This window comes from Bos indicus x Bos taurus, chromosome 26 (assembly GCF_003369695.1).
Source record: "Bos indicus x Bos taurus breed Angus x Brahman F1 hybrid chromosome 26, Bos_hybrid_MaternalHap_v2.0, whole genome shotgun sequence".
Classification (NCBI taxonomy): Eukaryota; Metazoa; Chordata; class Mammalia; order Artiodactyla; family Bovidae; genus Bos; species Bos indicus x Bos taurus.
In genome coordinates this window covers 46,260,126-46,280,921 of record NC_040101.1, presented here as the reverse complement: position 1 = coordinate 46,280,921, position 20,796 = coordinate 46,260,126, and the positions used below count along the sequence as shown (strand labels likewise).

Genomic DNA, 20,796 nt, shown 5'->3' with positions numbered 1-20,796 from the left:
GGTTGGGAAGATCCCCTGGAGAAGGAGATGGCAATCCACTGCAATACTATTGCCTGGAAAATCCTATGGACAGAGGAGACTGGTAGGCTACACTCTACGGGGTCGCAAAGAGTCAGACACAGCTGAGCGACTTCACTCACTCACTCATGCCATTTTCTGGGCTTCCCTGGTAGCTCAGCTGTGTGGGGAAGATTCTCTGGAGAAGGGATATGCTACCCACTCCAGTATTCTTGGACTTCCATGGTGGCTCAGATGGTAAACAATCTGTCTGCAATGTGGGAGACTTGGATTCTATCTCTGGGTTTGATCCCTAGGTTGGGAAGATCCCTGGAGAAGGGCATGGCAACCCACTCCATTATTCTTGCCTGGAGAATCTCCAGGGACATAGGAGCCTGGCAAGCTACAATCCATGGGGTTGCACAGAGTCAGACACAACTAAGCCCAGTACATACCATTTTTATTGATTCTAAGTATATGCATTAATACACAATATTTGTTCTTCTCTTTATGACTTACTTCACTCTATATAACAGTCTGTAGGTTGATCCATGTCTGTGCAAATTACACAGTTTGGTTCCTTTTAATAGCTGAATAATATTCCACTGTATATAGGTACCATATCTTCTTTATCCATTCCCCTGTTGATGGACATTTAGGTTGCTTCCATGTCCTGGCTATTGTAAATAGTGCTTCAGTGAACATTGGAGTGCATGTATCTTTTCAAAATATGGTTTTATCCATATATATGCCCAGGAGTGGGATTGCTGGATCATATTTATTTTAGTTTTTTAAGGAACCTCCACACTGTTCTCCATAGTGCTTGTACCGATTTACATTCCCACCAACAGTGTAGGAGGGTTCCTTTTTTTCCCATATTCTGTCCAGCACTTACTGTTTGTAGATATTTTGATGATGACTATTCTGAGTGATGTGAAGTGATACCTTATTGAACTAATTGTATTTTTAAAAGTGAAAAGAAAAATTCAGAAAAAAAAAGAGAAGAATTTGTCTTCAAATGTTCTATGGAATTTTTAATTTTAGAGAGTTTGTCTTACTCAGAAAACTGCAATTATGTTAGGTATCATTCTGATAGTTTATTGATAAATCTTATTATTAACAGATTGATACGACTGTTCATACAATAGATTATCATATTAGTTTTCTTATCTTGGTCTTTTATTATTTTATGCCAGACTTCACTGACCTTCATTCTGCATTTCAAGTGCTTTCCCAAAAGTAGTAAGGAGAGAGCTGATGACATACCCCTTACAGCAGGGTCCAGTGGACTGGAAGCAGCACAGCATTTTCATTAAATCCCACTGCCACTCAGAAAAGCACTTAAGACATTTCAGTAAAATGCCTGGGCTACTTCTTTCTTGGAGGTAGTAGAGTGGTCTTTCATCATCTCCTCCTCAGTAGATTGATCTTCTTTTGTAATGTGCTTGATTCTCTTTAAATTTTGAAGGAACTGAATAGGAAAAAAGAAAAGCCATCATTTATTCTGTAATGTAAAGGGGTGTAATTCTCTTGAATTTTGTGAATCAGGAAGATAAAATCACTTTTTTTTTTTGCCTTTTTGATTTTATTGAAGTATAGTTGATTTACAATGCTGTGTTAATTTCTGCTGTACAGCAAAGTGACTCGGTTATACATATATATATATATATATGCATATTCTTTTTTTATTTTTTTATTAAAAAAAAGAAAAAAAATCACTTTTTAAATGCAAAAGATGTCTGATAAATCATTATCTCGAAGCAGTTTTGCATATAGGTCAAAGTCCAAATTTCAGATATTACTAAAATATCTGGGCTAAGCAAAAATAATACTGCTTACTGTTAGATAGTTTACTAAAAACATTACCTTACACTTTGATACATTTTTTTATAGAATGTATTATATGGGATAGTTGCATGGCACCATAGTCATATTATTATTTTTTTTTTAATAATGAACATTCATGTTTAATTCAGTTCAGGTCAGTTCAGTCGCTTAGTCGTGTCCAACTCTTGCAACCCCATGAATCACAGCATGCCAGGCCTCCCTGTCCATCACCAACTCCTGGAGTTCACTGAGACTCATGTCCATCGAATTGGTGATGTCATCCAGCCATCTCATCCTCTGTTGTCCCCTTCTCCTCCTGCCCTCAATCCCTCCCAGCATCAGGGTCTTTTCCAATGAGTCAACTCTTCTCATGAGGTGGCCAAAGTATTGGAGTTTCAGCTTTAGCATCAGTCCTTCCAGTGAACACCCAGGACTGATCTCCTTTAGGATAAACTGGTTGGACCTCCTTGCAGCCCAGGGGACTCTCAAGAGTCTTCTCCAACACCACAGTTCAAAGGTATCAATTCTTCGGCACTCAGCTTTCTTTACAGTCCAACTCTCACATCCATACATGACCACTGGAAAAATTATAACCTTGACTAGAGGGACATTTGTTGGCAAAGTAATATCTCTGCTTTTTAATATACTATCTAGATTGGTCGTAACTTTCCTTCCAAGGAGTAAGCGTCTTTTAATTTCATGGCTGCAATCACCATTAGGTTATTGCTTAAAGTCTTTGTGTTAAAATTTGAACCCAGGTCTTTTCACTGTGAGTCTGTGACATTTTAAATTTACAATATACATGTGCTTTTGAAGTTAAACAGAAACTTCTAAATACAGTTTCCTAAGACAAGGAAATAAAGTATATTGTAATTTTTCCTGTATCACTAAATATGCATATGCATATTTGTGTGTGTTTCTGTAGCAGGGAGGAATGAGTTTTTTGGAAACAGAGAAACAATCACCAGAATTCTGGTATTTTACTAGGAGCAAATTAGTATTGCTGTACTTCCCAGTGAAACTCATTTGTGCCTTGCTCCTGTCATTAGATCACCAGGAAATATACATGTACATGTGTGTGTGTGTCTCTGTGTGTGCAGGTCCCAAAACCAAATCTCTCTGCTTTCAAATTGAATTTCTAGTCCTTACAGTTGAATGGAGAATATAAAAAACAATATTTATAAATGTAGCATGAATATGAGAAGCCAAACAGAATCTTTCCTGATTATTAAAAAATGATGGATGACCAGAGTTCTCAGCTGAGAACAGATAATTCAAAGTATGTCATTCTCTGTTTCCAGATCATCTACATCTCTGGAGCTCAACACCTCCTTAAATGGCTAGGGGAGAGGTGTTATCTTATCTCTATTGGTACTTAGTCAGCTTCCCACAGGTTAATAAAGAGGGTCATAGGAGAATGAAGTGCACTCTAGAGAAACATGGAACTGATAGAGTCAACATTCTGTCTCCTTCTTTGCTTAAGTCAGTGTGAGTATGTGTGTTGAGGGTGGGCATTATATATGCCTCCTACAATTTTTCTCATACTTCCAGCAGTGAGAAAATAATTTAAACTGCCATATATGCCCATTTACTCAATGGTGATTTGCCACTTGTCTGGCAGTTACTGAGATACTAAACTGCCAGGAAGTTGTGAGTGGACCTTTCCTAATGGAGACCAGATGCTTGGGGCCTTTGTCATCATTGGAATATTTATTGAATAGCACTAGGCAGGTAGAGGTCAGCATTTAAATTCTCATCACCCAAGGAAACCTGTGCTAGTTTGTGCTTTACAGAGTAGTGTCCAAAATTAACAGAAAGTGGGTCAGGGACTTACTTCCAAAAACTGTAGGGGGCTTAAGGAAAAGGATGTGACTGTGCTCCTACACCTGACAAGGCACCGGCGGCCCACTCCAGTACTCTGGCCTGGAAAATCCTGTAGATGGAGGAGTCTGGTAGGCTGCAGTCCATGAGGTCACTAGGAGTTTGACACGACTGAGTGACTTCACTTTCACTTTTCACTGTCATGCATTGGAGAAGGAAATGGCACCCTACTCCAGTACTCTTGCCTGGAAAATCCCATGGACAGAGGAGCCTGGTAGGCTGCAGTCCATGAGGTCACTAGGAGTCTGACACGACTGAGTGACTTCACTTTGACTTTTCACTTGCATGCATTGGAGAAGGAAATGGCAACCCACTCCAGTGTTCTTGCCTGGAGAATCCCAGGGACGGGGGAGCCTGGTGGGCTGCCGTCTCTGGGGTCGCACAGAGTCGGACACGACGGAAGCGACTTAGCAGCAGCAGCAGCAGTGCTCCTACACTTCTCTCCTTTGTTGATGAAACAAATCACGAAGGATGAAAGGAGAGGCAAATGAATGGTAGAGGGAAGGAGGGTATAGACTTTTTTCCCCTCCCAACTCAAACAGTTCTTTGACAAAGTCTAAGACTGAGATACTGTTGATATGCATGATCACACACACATATATCTGTATCAGAGTTATTGAAAAGTTATAGGATCCTATTTCCTGGTGATCTAATGACAGGAACAAGGCACAGATATGTTTCATTGGGAAATACAGCAACACTAATTTGCTCCTGGAGAAGGCAATGGCACCCCACTCCAGTACTGTTGCCTGGAAAATCCCATGGACGGAGGAGCCTGGTAGGCTGCAGTCCATGGGGTCGCACAGAGTCGGACACGACTGAAGCGATGCAGCAGCAGCAGCAGCAATTTGCTCCTAGTAAAATACCAGCACTCTAATCACTGTTTCTCTGTTTCCTACAAACTCATTCCTACCTGCTACAGAAACACACACAAATATGCATATGCGTATTTAGGGACACTTGAAAAATTATAATGTAGTTTGTGTTCTAACCAATTTCCTATGAAATTCCATTTAGAAGTTTCTGTTTGACTTCAAAAGTACATATATGTTGTAAATTTAAAATGTCACAGACTCAGTGAAAAGACCTGGGTTCAAAGTTTAACACAAAGAAAGACTTTAAGTAATAATAAATATTATTATTTATTATTATTATATTTAAAAGTCCATCCCAATTTAACATAACTAACTCCAATATAAAGAAAAATGAAATAATTGTCCATCTTAAAATTGTGTTATAGGAGCTTAGGGACTTCCCTGGTTGTCCAGTGCCTAAGACTCACACTCCCAATGCAAGGGGCCCAAGTCTGATTCCTGATCAGAGAACTAGAGTCCATGTGATACAACTAAAAAGATTCTACATACCTCAATGAAGACCTGGTGTGGTCAAATAAATAAATATTTTAAAAATGTATTACAGGAGCTCACTATTGAGTTGAGTTCACAAATGACAATACTCTTATATACTTAACTTGATCTTTTCTATCTTCTAGTTTATTTTTTCTCAAAGTAAAATCTAAACCTTCTACTTGAGAATTACCCAAGAGTTTTGTTAGAAATACAGAATGTGTGAGAATTCTGGAATTTGGAGGAATAGATACTCAGAATCTGAATCTAAGTGATACATTTCTACGATCCTTATATACTCTAAACTTTGATAAACATTGTCACATCGCCTTATCATATAGCAATTAAAAAAAAACTATATTTTCTTACTAAATTTTGCTCGTTTTTGTTCCTCCTTAGGTAGAACTCTAGACATGTCATTAGAGCAGGGCATTTATTTGAGTTGATCTAATCCAATATTCTTCTTTTTTTTCCCAATATTCTTTTTGTTAGAGGGAAAATAAAGAGCATCCCAAGCATTTACCTACATTTTGCTTCTGCTTTTTCTCATGATTATTATTCTATTTTTTTAAGGCAGAATGCACACTTCATAAATAATTGCTTCTTAATAAGTTAGCTAATTTTAACACAAAGGTTTTTCATATACAATAATTTATAAACAGCATTGATCTTAAAGCCGATAGTCTCCTTAGTTTCTTGGAACATAAATATTGATGGGACTACTAGCACATGGAAAATCTCAGATGTCTCTAAAAGAGTAATTTGAAAATAAGAATTAGGTTTAATCAAAAATGTGTTACAGGAGCTTAAGAACTTCCCTGGTGGCCCAGTGACTAAGACTCACACTCCCAATGGAGGGGGCCCAAGTTTGATCCCTGATTAGAGAACTAGAGTCCATATGTCGCAACTAAAAAGACTTGGCATGCTGCAGTGAAGATGGATGTTCCATCCAAAAAATGCTCTTAAGAACAATAACAACAATCCCTAGTTAGCAATAAAATCCCTAATTACTAACTGTAATGTTAATAAAAATTCTATTAATAAAGATTGTCAACTAAAACAGAATCACAAACTTCCATTACGTTACTTGACTAGAAACATCAAGGTAAGTATCTCCAGATCATAGACTGAGATCCTTGAGAAATCTGTAAGGGAAAACAGAAAATACACAAATAACAAATGTTGTTTGGAAAAAACAATATATCATAAGATCAAAGACTTAATCCTAAATTGGATGACAAAGAAGATTTTACTGAGTAGGATTTATAGAATTTATAACTCAGAGAAATGAGGGATAGGATCTTTAGGCAGGAGAAAATTAAAAGCAAGTGTCACCTGTAAAGAGTCATGGCATAAATGGAAAAGAGAGGGGACTACAAGATGAGGACACATGGACAGGAGATAATGTATCAAAGTGCTTTCAGCTGCAAATAATAGAAAACAATTTAAAGTGACTTTGCCGACAAAGTCATGGATTATCTCTCATAACAGGTCGTTCAGAGAAGGGGTGGTATCAGGATTTGTTAAGCAACTCAGAGATATCACAGAAATGACTTTTATCTATTTTCTGCTCTTCCATTTTCAGCATTTTGTTTACTTCTAGATTAACTGTATCAGTAGTTCCAAAATGACTGCTGACATTTCCAAGTTTTATATCCTTATAGAAGCATCTATAAGCAGAAAAGGGGAAAAAAATTCCCCTGTGTGTCTCTCTCTGTTTACAATTAAGGAAAGTGCTTCAGATTATCTAGAAATAGATCTCATGCACATTCCAAAACAGTCACTGGCAAGGTGTGGAATGTCCATGGTTGGAGTAGATTTGTCAAAACTCACTCTACTTAGGGGCATATGTGTCCCAGCTCAGCCACTCAGTCCTGTCTGACTCTTTGCAACCCCATGGACTGTAACCCACAAGGCTCCTCTGTCCATGAGATTTCCCAGGCAAGAATACTGGAGTGGATTGCCGTTTCCTTCTCCAGGCAACCTTCCTGACCCAGGGATCCAAACCCGTGTCTCCTGCATTGACAGGCAGATTCTTTACCACTGAACCACCTGGCAATCCCTGCTTAGAAGGATAGCGTCCCCTAAAGCACAAAGCTACCAGTTACCTGAACTATTGGAGTTCTGACACCAAGAATGAGATGACTTTTTGGTAAGAAACCCACCATTTATTTCATAACTATACTAACAATTGATATATGGCTCTGTAGTAATTGTCTTAGACAGTTAATAGGCCTGTAACAACAACACACTGAGTTGTGTTTTATAGTGTATATGGCAAATATTAACTGAAGTGTCCCCTATAACTAACTTAGATATTTAGATTAAACCATTTTTACATTCCCTGGCTTAGTTTAGAGTCCTACAGGGCTCCCCAGGCGGCACAATGGTAAAGAATCCACCTGCCAATACAGGAGATGCAAGAGATGTGAGTTTGATTCCTGGGTTGGGAATATCCTCTGGAGTAGGAAATGACTACCCACTCCAATATCCTTGCCTGGAAAATTCCACGTACAGAGGAGCCTGGTGTTCTACAGTCATGGGGTGGCGAAAGTCAGACGCAACTAAGCACATCACACAGTGTTTAAATAGGCAAAAATGCAGGGAAAATGCCGAATGTCTGTTTTTAGTTGTAAATATCTCACTTGGTACATTTTTTAAAATATATTTGTATTTTAAAATGTTACGTCTTTAAATGACTGTATCCAAGAAGACTTGTAAAGTCAATTGCATGAGCACAAGAGTAAATCATTAAAAAATATGTATCAATTGTGTGCTGAATGTGTGTATGTACCAGAAAGAGAGAGAGTCAGGGAGGGAGGGAGGTAAAGATGGAGAGGGCGAGAGCATGACTCTAGATATTGAAGGTTAATTTGCCTACATTCCCCTGAATGAACTTGAAATGGGAGATTAGATTTGACTCAACTGTTCTCACATTAAATTTCAGTTCCTAAGTAACTCCCCTCATGTCAGCTGAGGATGTAAAGACACACGGACACACCAACACCTCCCTCCCCACACACACACATGCATATACTTTCTTTCTCTTTCCTTCCTTTCTTATCCTTTCTTCCTCCTGCTTGTCTTGCCCCCTCCCACCACTCCTTTTTCTGAAATACGTATCTGAGTATTTCATGTGGTATCCACAATCACACACCCACCTGCCACTACACGAAACAGTCACCAAAAAGCTCCAGTGCTAAAAGTAGGCTGATTTGCTGTCGTAAGTGATAGACTAGTTTATCAGTCTTCAGAATGGCACTCAAACACAAACGTGATGTAAAAGCCCTTGAAGGATAAGAGACAGATCTTATAAATTATATCCTCTTGAGGAATGACTGTATTTTCTTACTCTGACGGTTGCTAATACCAGAGCAGCACTGGTTGGAGGCATTTTGGAGGTTGCCCTTATGAACTGCGTGTTACCAAGAAGAAGCACAGTCCCTGTCAGGGTAAGGGCAGCAGATTTGAGGCTTGGAAAAACAAACAAAAACAACCTATACCACATTCTTTTTCACAAAAGCACAGTTTCAAGTTAATAGTTGTATATCTTTAATACAGTACTTGAAAATATGAGAATATAGAATGGACTGCAATGTCATAAAGGACTATTATGATAAATCATAAATTGTAATCATTGAACTCTTTGGTGATTAAAACAATTGTGAAAAGATAATATGGTAATAGGAAAGATCTTCAGACATCTGGGCTTAGCTTTAGATATATTCCGGGGATGTTTATGTGTAACTCTGATAATATGTGAAAAAACTATCACAAGAAGTAAGTTTCCTAGATATCATTATCAAAGCAAGACCTACTGATTAGAGTGACAAATTTTCAGAAATAAGAACATGAAACCTGAAGCTGACATTCACATTCTGTTTTTAGATGATGAACATGTTGTCTATAACTTTCAAGGGGACTAAGCTGAAATATCAGATTCTCTAATTTATCTTATGTTCAAATGATCTCAGATGTGTATCTTATTTGCAGACTTCCAACGACACTTTTGAAATTCCCCTCATGTTGACTGGAAATGTAGTGTTAAGGAAGAGGCTCAACTATGAAGATAAGACTCGCTACTTTGTCATCATCCAAGCTAATGTGAGTTATCAGTTTCTGTTATTTCTCCCCTCTGAATTTATGAAATACAGAACTCACCTAGAATGTATGTGCTCACTATAAATTTACAGCCTCAACAAGGTAGCCCTCCGTGTAATTTGCGTATTATATTCTTCTGGATGAGGAATGGGGTGGAATAGAATGGGGAAGATTATTCCCACTCACTGCATTCTTCAGTCTTGGACTCACTCAAACACTTCACTGATTTGTTTTTAGCTCATGCTGAAGTATTTCTTAAAGCTTGATTGACTGAACAACCGCAGCAGAACCACCTTTAGTGTTGGTCGCTCAGTTGTGTCTGGCTCTCTTTTGTGACCCCGTGGACTTCAGCCACCAGGGTCCTCTGTCCATGGAATTCTCCAGGCAAGAATAATGATGTGGGTTGCCATTTTCTTCTCCAGAATCACCTTGGGAGTGCATTAAAACTGCAGATTCCTAGACCCAACCCCAGACCCTCTGAATAAAAATTTCAGAAGGTAGAAGTGGAAAACTTGCATTTTTATTAGCTCCCCAGGGAACTTCAAAGTACACTAAAGGTAGAGAACTGTTGAATCATTTATTGAATCACTTATTGAATCATTTATCTTTTATTACTAGTTGCTCAAGATGTGTAAGTTACCATGAACATGGTCTTTATATGTGGGCAGCAATAACAAAACCTGAAGAGCGGTTGCTTGTATAATATTATTATCATTATTTTAATAAAATTCTTAAATTTATGTGATTCCAGGGTTGATTTGACAGTTCAAGTATATTACCAAAGACTCAAATTCCTTCTGTCCTTAAAATCTATCCTTCTTGAAACTTGGTTGTTTTTCCAATGTTTTAGAAAGGAAAGAAAAAGTATCCTCCACCAGTTGTTCTTAACAAGCTTATATGCAACCAAGTGTCACTAAGTGACCATGTTTTCTCTTTTTTAGAGATATTTCAGTAGAAAGAACATAAATGTGTGTGTGTGTGTGTGTGTGTGTGTGTGTAGTATACTTGTGGTGGTAGTTATAGTTAGAGAACTAGCTCTTGATGACAGTTTTCTAGACTTTCATTCAAAACATTTTGTTTTGTTTTGCTTTGTTTTCCAATTCAGTGTGGTTTGTCTTAGGGCTCAGTAGCAGAGAATAGAGTAGAAACTGCAGATATAGGAAAAAGTAAAATCTATTAAAGAAGACCCCTCAGAATTCCTCAAAAACATTGAAACATTTTTTTTTTTCCTATGTAAAGGAAAATGTGAAGAAAAGATACGATTTTCCTTTCTGACTCAAAATCTCTACTAAAATTTATAGAAAAGTCAGATTGCTAAGGAATGTATTTGAAAACTAATTGTTATTGTGTTATTTAAAATGAGTTTTTAAAAAGAAATATAAAATAAATTGTCTGACTTGCTGTCTACTTTACTTATGAAGACATCTGGGACAATTTGAATCCAATTTGCTAGACTACTCATAACTGGGAAAGGCTGAGAAATTTTTGGCATTTCAAGGATAAACTTATGAAATAACAGGATATACATGGAGCTTTGAAAGGAAGGAATGGAATTGGTGAGAAGTTGAATGACGATTTGATTTTATCTGTAATGAAAGTAAAAGTGTTAGTCACTTAGTCCTGTCAGTATAACCCTATGGACTGTAGCCTGCCAGGCTCCTCTGTCCATACGAATTCTCCAGGCAAGAATACTGGAGTGAGTTGCCATTTCCTTCTCGAGAGGACCTCTCTGACCCAAGGATCGAACCCAGGTCTCCCACATTGCAGGCAAATTCTTTACCATCTGAGCCACCAGGGAAGCCTTTATCTGTAATAGCAATGTTTATATAAATTTAAATTATGCAATAGAGAATGTGAATACTAAGTACAGGAAATTATATGATTTTTTGTGTTTTCAGATTATATCCTTTAAAAATATATAATATATCAAAATTTAGGTATGTTATGATTGATTCAACTGTACTTAGGTTCTTTTGTTTGTTTTTTGCTATAAAATTGATAGCTAATTTTAGGATTCTCATGAGAGGCAAGGAGTGTAGTCTAGTGGTAAAACCATAAACTTCAGAACCACATTGTCCAAATTCAAATCCTAATTCTGCCCTTGCCTAGCTGTGTGAATTTGTGTATACTCTGTATGCCAGTTTCCTAAGCAGTAATAGGGCAATATTAATGAAACATACCACATAGGGTTCTTGTGAGGATTAGCAAGTTGGCAAACAAAAATGTGCTTAAACTAATACTTGGAATATATTCTGATATCATTACAGTATTACATAAACTTCTTTAGTACCAGTACTTGGTCATGTATGAACAGATAATTAAGAGATAAAATTACTATGATAAAAATTGTATATATGCATGTACATACGGCAGATTCTTTACTGCCTGAGCCACCATGGAAGCCCATATATATATACATATATTAATATATATGCACATATACTTTTCATCTTAGAAAATAATGTCATGTTATCTTCCAAATTGTTGCAGCACATCACACTCCCAAAGTTATAAAGAAAGCTCATTTCCTCTACATTTTAGATGTATAACTTATTTAATACAGTGGATTATTGGGGCTGGAAAGATGGTTCATGTTTACTTGAGGGTCAGTTTTGAGCCTCTCTTTCCAAAGCCAAGTTCAGTGACCTCATTTGTGGCCGTGGTGGGAGATATTTACAGTATAGAAAGTGACAAACGATTCAAGTCCTGTTCTCTGGTGCCCTGCGGGGTGACCGTGGCTGTGGCGGCTTGGAGCAGGATCTCACTTCCTCAACCAGGGATTGAACCTGGATTGCAGCACTACCCTGGTTCTTATACCCTCTGGAAAGGAATTTCAACATAGAGTTGGAAAATAGTGAAACAGATGAAGTGTTTATTAAGAGAAATATGTGTGGATACACGGGTGGGTAGGCTCAGTAAGTCGTATTCAGGGGAAATTTAAGTCATTTATAAGGGGGCAGTCTTCCAGGTCTTTGTTTTCCTCTGGCCAGTCATCTTGCTTTGACCCCATATCTGATTTGTCTCAGGGCTCTCCCTCTGTGTGCAAGCATGCTTTCAGTCAAGATGGATCTCAGTGTGAGGGGCTCTGGGAAGTTAGCAAAACGGATAATTGCCTAGCACTCTCCTCATCTAAGGAAACTTTCTGTGCAAGTGTAATTTGGGAAGTCTCCCTGACCCCAAGGATGAGAAATATGTGACTTCCTTATCTTTTACCCAAGCAAGGCTTAGCCCCTCTTCGCCCCTGACATTACTATTACCTAACAGTGGAGGAGCCTGGTGGGCCGCAGTCCATGGGGTCGCTAAGAGTTGGACAAGACTCAGCGACTTCACTTTCACTTTTCACTTTCCTGCATTGGAGAAGGCAATGACAACCCACTCCAGTGTTCTTGCCTGGAGAATCTCAGGGACCGGGGAGCCTCATGGGCTGCCGTTTATGGGGTCGCACAGAGTCAGACACGACTGAAGTGACTTAGCAGCAGCAGCAGCAGCAACAGTATCTACAGGAGACAAAGTATGGCTTTTCATTCTGTTCCTGTTGTCATTTCTATCTCAAAGTATAAACAGGAGGCTAGTTGTAAATGTATAACCTGGAGTCCATCTATCTCCTGCCTCAGTAAGGGCTTCTTGTTTCAGCTGGTTGTTAAGCATTTATTGCCAAATATATAAAATGTGCGCATATATATATATATATATATATATATATATATATATATATTTGCTTTCCTAGTGAGTCAGTGGTAAAGAATCTGCCTGCCAATGCATGAGACATGGGTTTGATCCCTGGGTTGGGAAGATCCCCTGGAGAAGGAAATGGCAACCCACTCCAATATTCTTGCCTGGGAAATCTCATGGACAGTGGGGCCTGGCAGGCTATAGTCCATGGGGTTGCAAAAGAGTCAGAGTTGGACATGACTTTGCGACTAAAACAAAAACATCATCATAGATCTATCTATCTATATGCATACAACTTATATTCTTATATTTATGTAGAATAATGATATTTATATATTTAAAATTATTCTTTTATAGTCTTTTTTATTATTGTATTGATGTTAACTAATGTACAGTGTAAACTGTGTCCATTAAAACCCTATATATTCTCTTAGAGTCATAAGGAGAGTTGAAATATGAGCAATCAATTTGGACTTCAAAGAAGATGGTTTCTAAGAGGCTAGAAGTCTAATGATAAGTTAATAAACATTACTCAACATTGGCTTGGATTTGCTTAAAGTACAAAGACTTGATTGATTTGCAAAAGGAATCATTCAAATTTCATGTAGTTGTGAAGTTTCTTTTTATGTATATGAACATGTTATTATTCTTAAATAAATTGGAAGAGTTTTGGGAGACCCACATTAAAAAAAAAATCACTTATTTTATTTAGAAATTTTGCAACATTAATACCCACACCATTTATTTTAAATATGAATAGAAAATGAGGCAATGATAAATTCTAGAGAAAAGGAGAAAAAGATCTAGGAAAGGAATTTCAGAGAAGTACAAAAATCAGGGGTTTCCTTTTGTTAAAACTTCTGATACACTCTGTATTAGAATTTTGATGTTACCCTAAAACAAACAAACAAGAAAATCAGACTCATTGCTATACATAGATAGTTTTAAGCCAACTATTTTTCTCTTTTCTTTTTTTTTCACCCAACAGCCCATAAATAATTGTCAGAAAGAAAAGGTTTACATTTAATTAAGACTCATAACAAGAATACTGTTTGAATCATTCTATCAATATCAGTGCTAGTCCACATTTTCACATCAAAAAATCTTGAGAAGGAACATTAGCTATCTTTTGTAACAAGAAACTATATTATACATATTTGTTGAACTAAAATAAATAGACTGCCAAATACTTCTCCAACAAAAATAGGTTTATTTGGGATAAGAAGTTTGGGGTCTACAGCCCAGGATGAGCCATATGCAAGTCCCCACAAAGCAAGGGAAGGAAGAGAGAAGGGGGGAAGAAAGAAGTTGAGAGAGTTATAGTAAATAAAGAGACTATGGCTTTTCATTGGTTGAGTTGTTGCCAGAATAGAAGAGGTGATGAGCTATGCTGTGCTTGCAGACTGTGGGAATGCCCCCTTCTGGTCTCCTCACTACTTAATTGAGGTGAACTTTTTGCAGTTCTTTGGCTGACCTAAAAATTAAATGAACACAACACAGATTAACAGGAGAAAAAACAAATTTAATAATGTATGTGATGCAGTCTTATTAAAAAAAAAATGAGACTGAAAGAAATGACCAAAGTGAGCTGTCATTTAGACAAGAAAACTACAAATTCGTGAAGAATTTGCAAAGCAAAAGGGCATGGGCTGAGAATATCAAATTAGTGAGTAAGTAATGTGGTAGTTTTACACAGCCTCCTGGCCTCTAAATTCTCTATTTCTGGTGATAATGATGCTTTCTATCCTCCTGGGACAGGGAGAGTTCTTTTCACATGGAAGATTCATGTCCTGCTTTGCTTTCAGGGACACAAATATTGTCAGAATGTCCTCCTTGCACTGCTATTTCTTAAGAAACTTTAACGTAAAATACTCAGTATGCCAATGTGACATATTATGAGGTGACATATCCTTATCTTCTTCAAAACATTTAAATTATATAGATTCGGATATAAAAATTACTTTTCAGAATAACCCTTATCCTGACCTTTCCTCATGTCTACCACACACTGATAAGTGGAATAAGTGCTAATTTTACAGCCATTGTTTCTATTTCTGCCAGTTTCTTGGGCATATTCTGGAGAGTACGACTGAAGTGGAGGAAGATAGAGGTTTAAGAACTATTTACAAAATTTTCAAGTAATGAAGGCATGTAATGATACTATTTCTGCTTATTAGTACACATAAAATTTAAGGAAATTTAGGTAAATGTCTCAAAAAATAAAAGAGAGTTTCAGAAAAGAAAGAACACACTTCTAAAGTGATTTAGACCAAGGAAAACTTATTGCTGCTATTTTCATTATTGAATAAAGAAATCCAACAAAGTCAAGTTACTAGGATGTGTTTTACAGTTCTGGTTGGTGATAGTCCATCTTTCATTAGTGAAGGGAAGCAAGACACACACCTCCAAGGTCTTAGATAACTGAGTTAGGGTCAAAGACTCAGGACAACTCTAATTATTTTGCTTTTTTAAAATTTTCTTTCTCTACTGCAAATACCTGATAAAGTAATGAAAGAGTATGTTATATATATATCTATATATATATCTATATCTATGAGTGAGTCTGGTGGATGCCTGTAGTCCTTTTGTTAACTTCAAACTACTTGAATATTAAATATGTAAGTGTTAAAAGTCTCTTTATTCCAAGGCTCCTATGATATTGCCAAAAATAAATCTAAACATCAGCATTATTTATTCTTTTGAACTTTTTATTTTGTATTGGGGCATAGCCAATTAAATGTGATAGTATCAGGTAAACGGTGGAGGGACTCAGCCATACATATACATGTATCCATTCTCCACTAAACTCTTCCCCTAGCCAGGCTACCACATAATATTGTACTATACAATAGCTCCTTGTTGGTTATCCATTTTCAATACATTAGTGTGTACATGACTACCTCAAGCTCCCCAACTATCCTTTCCCCCCTGGCAACATAAGTTTGTCTTCCAAATCTGTGAGTCTCTTTCTGTTTTGTAATGTAAATAAGTTCATTTGTGTCTTTTGGGTTTTTTTTTGAGTTCACATATAGGGGATGTCATACAATATTTCTCCTCTGTCTTGAACATCAGCATTTTTGTCTCATATTCTTAATAAAACAGGTTTCATATAATTTCACAGTATTTGTTAGAGTTCACATTTTTCCTGGCTCCACTTCACATAACCAATATTTAACTTAATACAGTCCTAAATATAGAGCACATACTGAATGAATTAGAAATTAGCATTTATCTCTAGTTTGATCAAAGAATAGTGAGCAATTAAACTATTTTATAGCAAGAAAGACTTTCAGTTGAGTTTAAGGAATTGAAGTCTTACTTATCATTTGATGGTTAGAGGTGTTTATTGCCTGAACATTTTCATAGTTGAAATATTTGCAGTTTTATTAAATTGTGTTTTGTAAAAAAGAATGGATTATGACTGAGTTAGGTGTCTGTGAATTATTTTTAATATAAAATTTATTTTGAAGTTCTACTAGGCGTATAGATCTTATTTTTGAATCAAACAAACAGAAAAACCAGTTCTTCCTTGCAATACATTGACGAAATTTTCTACTTATTTAATAAATAATTAATTAAAAAACACTGAGGGGCTTTGATATGTCAGGTATCAGGATTCAATAAATTGTGTTATGATCATGTGGACACAGAGGACTGGGGGGCTTTAAATAAAGATTGTCACTAAGTATTCAGTGACAAGGTCAATACAACTTCCTTATGAGGCACTGACAGAAAGTTGCAGCTAGGTCAATATTCATCACACACTGATGAATATTACTTGTGGCTCTCTTGGTTCTATGTTGTAGTTATCTAATGCTTTTAAATTCCTCCATGTCAGTTTTTGTGTTGGATTATTCTTTGTATCCCCCACAATTTCTTGCATAACTGCACTCACAAAAGTTGTAGAAGCTAACCAAAGGTTTTGTTGTAGGGAGGAAGCCAAATCTGACTCCAAGTAGGAACTGATTATTTGACTTGCCTTTCATTGCTTTTGTTATTATAATCATACAGAACAGTTTGCCTCACAGAATCATGCCCCTTTGGCTGACTGTTAAAGTATGTTTCTTCAGAACTCTGTCCACTTGTGGATGACAGGAAGGAAGAAATTAACACATACCCTGACTGAGGCTTGCCATTCTAGTTCAGTTCAGTTCAGTCTCTCAGTTGTGTCCAACTCCTTGCAACCCCATGGACTGCACCACAGAAGGCCTCCCTGTCCACCGCTAACTCCCAGAGCTTGCTCAAACTCATGTCCATTGAGTTGATGATGCCATCCAACCTCTCTCATCCTCTTCTCCTCCTGCCTTCAATTTTTCCCAGCATCAGAGTCTTTTCCAATGAGTCAGTTCTTCACATCAGTAGGCCAAAGTATTGGAGTTTCACTTCAGCATCAGTCCTTCCAATGAGTATTCAGGACTGATTTCCTTTAGGATGGATTGGTTAGACATCCTTGCAGTCCAAGGGACTCTCAACAGTCTTCTCCAACACCACAGTTCAAAAGCATCAATTCTTCAGTGCTCACCTTCCTCTATAGTCCAACTCTCACATCGATGCATGACTACAGGAAAAACTATAGCTTTGACTAGACAAAGCTTTGTTGGCAAAGCAATGTCTCTGCTTTTTAATATACTGTCTAGGTTGGTCATAACTTTCCTTCCAAGGAGTAAGCGTCTTTTAATTTCATGGCTGCATCACCATCTGCAGTGATTTTGGAGCCCAGAAAAATAAAGTCTGGCACTCTTCCACTGTTTCCCCATCTAGTTGCCATGAAGTGGTGGGACCGGATGCCATGATCTTAGTTTTCTGAATGTTGAACTTTAAGCCAGCTTTTTCACTCTCCTCTTTCACTTTCATCAAGAGGCTCCTTAGTTCTTCTTCACTTTCTGCCATAAAGGTGGTGTCATCTGTATATCTGAGGTTATTGATATTTCTCCCAGCAATCTTGATTCCAGTTTGTGCTTCATCCAGCCCTAACCCTAACCCTAATTTTTTTTTGGATGTACTCTGCATATAAGTTAAATAAGCAGCGTGATAATATACAGTCTTTCCGTATTTGGAACCAGTCTGTTGTTCCACATCCAGTTCTAACTGTTGCTTCTTGACCTGCAGATTTCTTGACCATACAGATTTCTCAGGAGGCAGGTCAGGTGGTCCGGTATTCCTATCTCTTTAAGAATTTTCCACAATTTGTTATGCTCCACACAGTCAAAGGCTTTGGCATAGTCAATAAGGCAGAAGTAGATAATTTTCTGGAGCTCTCTTGCTTTTTCAATGATCCAACGGATGTTGACAATTTGGTTTCTGGTTCCACTGCCTTTTCTAAATCCAGCTTGGACATCTGGAAGTTCACGGTTCATGTACTGTTGAAGCCTGGCTTGGAGAATTTTGAGCATTACTTTACTAGTGTTTGAGATGTGTGCAATTATGCAGTAAGTAGTCTGAGCATTCCTTAGCATTGCCTTTCTTTGGGATTGGAATGAAAACTGACCTTTTCCAGTCCTGTGGCCACTGCTGAGTTTTCCAAATTTGCTGGCATATTGAGTGTAGCACTTTCACAGAATCATCTTTTAGGATTTAATATAGCTCAACTGGAATTCCATCACCTCCACTAGCTTTATTCATAGTGATGCTTTCTAAGGCCCACTTGACTTCACATTCCAGGATGTCTGGCTCTAGGTGAGTGATCACACCATCATGGTTATCTGGATCATGAAGATCTTTTTTGTGTAATTCTGTGTATTCTTGCCACCTCTTAATATCTTCTGCTTCTGTTAAGTCCGTACCATTTCTGTCCTTTATTGTGCCCATTGTTGCATGAAATGTTCCCTTGGTATCTCTAATTATCTTGAACAGATCTGTAGTCTTTCCCATTGTATTGTTTTCCCCTGTTTCTTTGCATTGATCACTGAGGAAGGCTTTCTTATCTTTCCTTGCTATTCTTTGGAACTCTGCATTCAAATGCATATATCTTTCCTTTCCTCCTTTGCCTTTTGCTTCTGTTCTTTTCACAGCTATTTGTAAGACCTCCTCAGACAATTATTTTGCCTTTTTGCATTTCATTTTCTTGGGTATGGTCTTGATCCCTGTCTCCTAGACAAAGTCACAAACCTCCGTACATAGTTCTTCTGGCACTCTGTCTATCAGATCTAATCCCTTGAATCTATTAGTCACTTCCAGTGTATAATCATAAGGGATTTGATTTAGGTCACACCTGAATGGTCTAGTGGTTTTCCCTACTTTCTTCAATTTAAGTCTGAATTTGGCAATAAGGAATTCATGGTCTGTGCCAAAGTCATTCTAGGAGATGTTTTGCAAGATTAATGGCCTTTTTACTTTGCTTCCTCACCTCCCCTCATCTCTAACCTATAAAAAAACCTGGCATCCAGACCCCAATAAGATGGTTATTTTTAGGCACTAGCCTGCCATCTTCTCAGTCTGCTGGCACTCCGATTAAAGTCTCTTCCTTGCCTCATACCCTCGTCTCAGATTCACTGGCCTGTAGTGTAGGGAGCAGATCGAGCTTGGACCTGGTAACAGTTTCATATAATTAAATGTTGAGTGTTAGCAACTTTATAAGTGATATGTGAAATAATGTGCACTGAGAAAATACAAGTTAGACAGTCAAACTTGATTAACTCTTAAAGGAGATGCATCCTTGGTTGCCAGTTACAGACACAGTTTCCTAAACTAGTGATATTTTTAAATGTTTAAACTTTTAAAGTATTATCTTATTTTTAAAATGATAGAAAGGAATAAGGAAGGAAAATAGAATAGAAGGAAGGATTTGAGGGGGGTAGTTTTTAATACATATTGGATTTACACATAGCAATGAATGAAAATATAAACTTAATAAAATCACATAAAATATTTATGGAAATAATTATGCTTTATTTATGTGCTCCCAATTTACAATGCTATTTCCTTTATTCAGAAGAGTCACAAAAAGCAAGCATTTTACTAGAAGAGCAAAATATTCCTTTCTTTTTAGCTTTTATTATAATTGTTGGGGGCTTTGTTTAAGGCAATATTTTATGATCAAATTCTGAACTGTGAAAAGAAAATTATGGATTAAAAGCACCTTTCCAAGACTTGCAAGTTAGGAATGTGCACAAGGCCTATTTTCATATCTCTATTTATATTGTATTTATTGGTGACAAATTCTGGAAAATGTCTATCTATATATTAACCAGGTTGGTAGTTTTTCTTAGTGTATTTCACCTGTAGTAGTGAAAAGGAGCAGAATGTGTCAGCATAAAGTGTGTCTCTTTAGCATATATACAAAATATTAATCAGTCAATCTAAGAAAGTTATGGAAAATTTTATTTACCAAAGTGAGGATTATAACCCAGGGACAGCTTCTCAGAGGAGCTATTCTGCCCATCAGAGGTCAAAGCACAGTTACATGTAAGTTTCTGGGACAAAGGGCTATATAATAAATGATATATTATAGACAATTTACACAATCTACATGTACAAAGGGTAATTGACCATTGATCCTCATGACTTCTTCCATGATTAAAAAGGAGGGTTATCTCCTAAGGAGTTGTGACCCTTGATGAGATTAGAAAGAATACTAATTCCTAAGGAGGTATGGTTAACCTACATGTACAGTGCACACTGAAGGGGAAGACATTTTCTCATTTGCCTAAATTATTAATTTTATTTCAGCACGCATAAGAATTATTTTGGGCTGAGTAATAAACAAAAAACACAGCAGGCAGAAAAGAAGCTCTAAAAACTAATAGAAGAATTTTCATTTACAAGTAAAAACTCCAATTGTAAAGAGTGTCTTTCTATCTGTACAAAGAAGGCAAGGATGATTCTAAATCTCTAGAAACTTATCAGTGGAGAAGGCTTGCATTTAAATCTGTATAACAAACATACAGAAGAGTCTGAAATGCAGTATATGGGTGCTATCTTAAAAACTTCAGAAATTTCTCAATTCCTTTCCGAGGCAAACCTTTCAACATCA

At 37.1% G+C, this 20,796-nt stretch overlaps 1 protein-coding gene across 8 annotated transcripts in view; it reads left to right on the top strand.

Moving 5' to 3' along the window:
* Positions 1 to 20,796, top strand: part of PCDH15 (protocadherin related 15) — a 1,046,857-nt gene that overhangs the window by 531,572 nt on the left and 494,489 nt on the right. For all 8 annotated transcript variants that reach the window (XM_027528919.1, XM_027528921.1, XM_027528918.1 and 5 more), the window contains one exon: positions 9,045 to 9,155. In XM_027528919.1, coding sequence (XP_027384720.1) covers positions 9,045 to 9,155 — 111 coding nt within the window. The remainder of the gene's footprint in view (positions 1 to 9,044; positions 9,156 to 20,796) is intronic.